The sequence below is a fragment of the Coptis chinensis genome, chromosome 3, assembly GCF_015680905.1.
Source record: "Coptis chinensis isolate HL-2020 chromosome 3, ASM1568090v1, whole genome shotgun sequence".
NCBI lineage: Eukaryota > Viridiplantae > Streptophyta > Magnoliopsida > Ranunculales > Ranunculaceae > Coptis > Coptis chinensis.
In genome coordinates this window covers 59,565,870-59,569,410 of record NC_141458.1, presented here as the reverse complement: position 1 = coordinate 59,569,410, position 3,541 = coordinate 59,565,870, and the positions used below count along the sequence as shown (strand labels likewise).

The following is a 3,541-nucleotide window of genomic DNA, read 5'->3' as shown; positions in this document are numbered from 1 at the left end:
TACGAAATTAGTTGGTAATTGTTTGCAATAAAAATAATAGAAAGGGAATTTGTTCAATTCAAATAAAATTGGCTAACTTTATCGTCTATTAAGACCATGTCAAATCTGATAGTTTTTCCTTGCAATTCTTTTGCAATGCTCCATTTTCTTGAGACGCGAAACTTAATTTTGCAGTGCTAATTCTGGTCATTTATGTCAGAGAAAGGAAGATATGTCAGCGTTGCCATTTCGAAGGAAACCTATAAAATTTTAAAGTCAAAGGAATATATAGCAGGGAATGAATAACAAAAAAGTAATAAATCACTCTGGAAAGTGTAGTTGTCAAATTGCTATTTCATTATAAAAAAGTACAGTACTATGAAAAACAAATGAGACAATGAAACAATGTAGTAAGGATAAAATTGTGACCATTTAAATTTGATATATGCAAAGTGTTGTAGAAGAGACTAAGATAGTAATGAGCAAACTTTTTTTGCAGGGTGATGCTATTCCCAGATGCCAAATATGCCACATGAGAAATTGGGAAGCAAGAGAAGATTTTAGGCATTGGCAACGTAACAATTTCTGTATTTATACTGACAGTTTTGGTGCACGAACGGTTATTGCTTGAAAAAACCATATTAACGATAGTTGGAGCAGTTAGTCTTTGAATTTTGAAGGAAGAGTTTTCTGACGGTAGAGGGAATTGAACTTCAAGCAATAGAGATCGAAGTGATATATATCTGTTGTTGTTTGTTTCCTTCCTGGGTCTCGCTAGTTTGTCTACAAATCTCTATGGTATGGGTATTTTCCAAAAGTAATAGTAGAAAACCGCTTTCAAACAATATCTCGTAGGTGGCTGATCCATGAAGACATGAATGAAGACTCAAGGGAAGACTCCTAGCTCCTGCCTAACACTTAAGTATCTTTTCCTTAGCGCCATTTTGTTAGTTTTTAATTTGCTCTTTATTTGGTCTGTCAGTGGTGCCATTGGTGCATTAGGAATGGGTAAAAATGTACATCTATGCAGAGTGTTGGGGAGATAGAGTACTTTGTCAAAGTCTTATAATAGTATCACCTACTTGGATTGTATTAGTCTTATAATAGTACATGCGTCTAATTGAGCTTCTATACTGCTCTAACATAGACGTAAGATTGGGATTGTAGGTCCTATGTTAGTGTATTTGAGGGCGTAAACCATATAAGTTGTCATTGAGATAATAGTAACTATCGATGAAATGATGTAGTAAAAAAACTGATGTACACTGTCTTCAGTACATAATTATAAAGATATTGCATTGCTGAATTACGCAGAGAACATACAGATTGAGTTCATGGCCATAACACGTGCCGAAACAAAATTTGCAAAACAAAAAGTAGGGATAGTATATGACAAAGAATAGAACATAAGATTATTGATCAACTTCTTAATATTTGCCTCGAACTCTTGGAGATGCGCAGAGGTTAAGAGGGCCAGCAATGTGAAGAGCGATCATGGTTTTGTAGTTGAGGAGTTTCTTGTGATTCCATAGCTCGAAACAAAGGAGTGTAACAGGACTGTCGTCAATCTACCTCTCTGGATTATATTCATTGCATCCTCACCCAAGATATACTTCATACGTCCCATGGCATAAGGCTGATACGATAGCAAATCACCTTTATTCACGCTAAATACATCTGGCAAGGTATCATTTCCAAAGCAATATTTAACATTCTGCAAACAACCAAGAGCAATATTTAACATTCAGCACATGTAAACACAAATAGCTTGGGAATAATAAAAGTGTCTCTGTGCATGATCCACGTTGGAATCCTATTTTCTTTTTTCAACCCATTGCCGATCCTAATATCGAGTCCTCAAAAAACTTTCAGCACTGCCAGTGAGATTGGCAGATTAAAGTAAGCATTGAGTTTGATACTGTACCTTGATCTACATTGTGTGTTTGTGTATGGGATGTCAAGACTGTAAAACAATGAGCACAAATTAAAGCCAATAAACAAAGCTCCTTAAAAAAAAGAAATTTAAAAAAAAAAAATTATGTGTGATACCTTCAGCAGGAGTAAACGAATGTGGGGCTTGAAACCGCGTTTGATATCTATTTCTATCCCTAATACTACGCAGATGTCTTCTTCGAGTATTAGTCATTTGTTGCTTACATCCGATTGGCTGTTTCTGGTGTTAGTCGAAACACGGGAACAAACACAAAGATGAAATAAAATTAAATTGGATGAAATGCAAAAACTTAGAGATGAAGGGCAGTAAGCAAAACTACCACATTAGTTGTCCCTGCTGCCCCATTGCCTTCATATGACTCTAATGATCTAGCAGCAAAATGGCAATTTTTTGAAGCTTCTGTGAAAGGGTTTGATACAAATTGATTTATGGACTTTTTACATCTTCTGGAGAATGGATCATAACCATTTTCAGCAGCTTTAAAACATTTGTTAATTGGTTCCTTTTCAGAGGCATTCGTGAAGTTTTCGGCCTTTGTTTTTCTTGTCAATCTCAACCAATCGCACAGCCTTAAGGTTTTTTCCTTTTGGTTAGTCATAACCACACTATTACCCCTGATAACCTGCATGAAAGTTCACAAAAAAATTAACTCAAGAAAAAATTGATAGATGGTAATAATCGTAAACTGAAGGATATCTTGACTTTCGACTTACCACCATGCCTATGTCATTTTTATCATTTCCATTCATCTCAAGGGTGTTCTCCAACACCAAATCCATAAATTGTTTGAATCCAAGACATGAAAGGGCCAACTTTGATTTAAAAATTTGGGAACCCTGCCCACTCAAAAAAGGAAACAACCTAAAAGAAAATGGTACCCAACATCCAGCACTACCAATATCCTTAAATATATAAATATTGCGCCAAATTATTCTGGGTCAGGGTTATTAAAGCCAAGTACTTTTCTAATTCTTATTTCTTTTGCATTGGAAAGCTAAGAAGCTTCACCTTATCTTATGCACTAAAACATTTCATTTGAGTTCTATTTCATTCACCTTATCTAATTGTATCTGTGAGCTATACCCTGAAGTTTTAACTTTTCTTATGCAGTTAAACATTTCATTTGAGTTCTATTTCAGTTTCATGCATATTTTATTTTGACACTGCTAAATCCTTGAACAAACGTGTAATCAGTAGATATGAAGTTTGGGACATAAAAAAAACTTCAGAAATTGTTACCTATTTCGTGTTTTGATGCTCCTTTGAGTTCCTCCTCCACATAGAGGTCAGTTGCTTTCACCACTCTGTTTGAATTTTTTTCCCAGTTGTTTCTATGCATGCATAAATAATAGTGTATTTAGACACCATAGACACATTTGAGCTAATCAACCATAACATCCACTACCATCATCAGCATTTCAGCTCATGTCAAACTGTCAAATAGCAGTATTAGTTGAAAATTGACTAACAAAAATTTGTGAATCAATAAGCTTAGCAATAGAAATTATTTACCAAGAAAGCAAGAAGAGAAAAAGTAAAAGATTGGATGCAATTGTCGAAACGAAGAAGTGATCATTATTAGAACAATTTACCCTCAAAACTGTTGAA

The 3,541-nt window shown here is 34.8% G+C and overlaps 1 protein-coding gene across 2 annotated transcripts; it reads right to left on the bottom strand.

The window, feature by feature from the left end:
- Nucleotides 1-1,249: 1,249 nt before the first annotated feature.
- LOC147510216 (uncharacterized) lies at nucleotides 1,250-3,161 on the bottom strand. Of its 2 annotated transcripts, XM_086602227.1 has the most exons (5): nucleotides 2,647-3,158; nucleotides 2,253-2,555; nucleotides 2,029-2,152; nucleotides 1,904-1,942; nucleotides 1,250-1,693 (listed from the first exon to the last, which is right to left on the bottom strand). In XM_086602227.1, the coding sequence occupies exons 1-5, from the start codon at nucleotides 2,710-2,712 to the stop codon at nucleotides 1,686-1,688; spliced, it is 540 nt and encodes a 179-aa protein (XP_086458353.1). In that variant the 5' UTR covers nucleotides 2,713-3,158; the 3' UTR covers nucleotides 1,250-1,685. The 2 variants fall into 2 exon arrangements, with proteins under 2 accessions (XP_086458353.1, XP_086458354.1); XM_086602228.1 differs by lacking the exon at nucleotides 1,904-1,942 and having other exon boundaries at nucleotides 2,647-3,161.
- Between the last annotated feature and the right edge of the window lie 380 nt (nucleotides 3,162-3,541).

Bases quoted from the DNA above. Each gene is read 5' to 3' on its own strand.
- LOC147510216 (XM_086602227.1), bottom strand. From the start codon at position 2,712: ATGGATTTGGTGTTGGAGAACACCCTTGAGATGAATGGAAATGATAAA. The intron at 2,556-2,646 runs GTAAGTCGAAAG...ACTTTCATGCAG, and splicing joins AAAATGACATAGGCATGGTG to GTTATCAGGGGTAATAGTGT. The intron at 1,943-2,028 runs GTATCACACATA...ATTGTTTTACAG, and splicing joins TTCGTTTACTCCTGCTGAAG to TCTTGACATCCCATACACAA.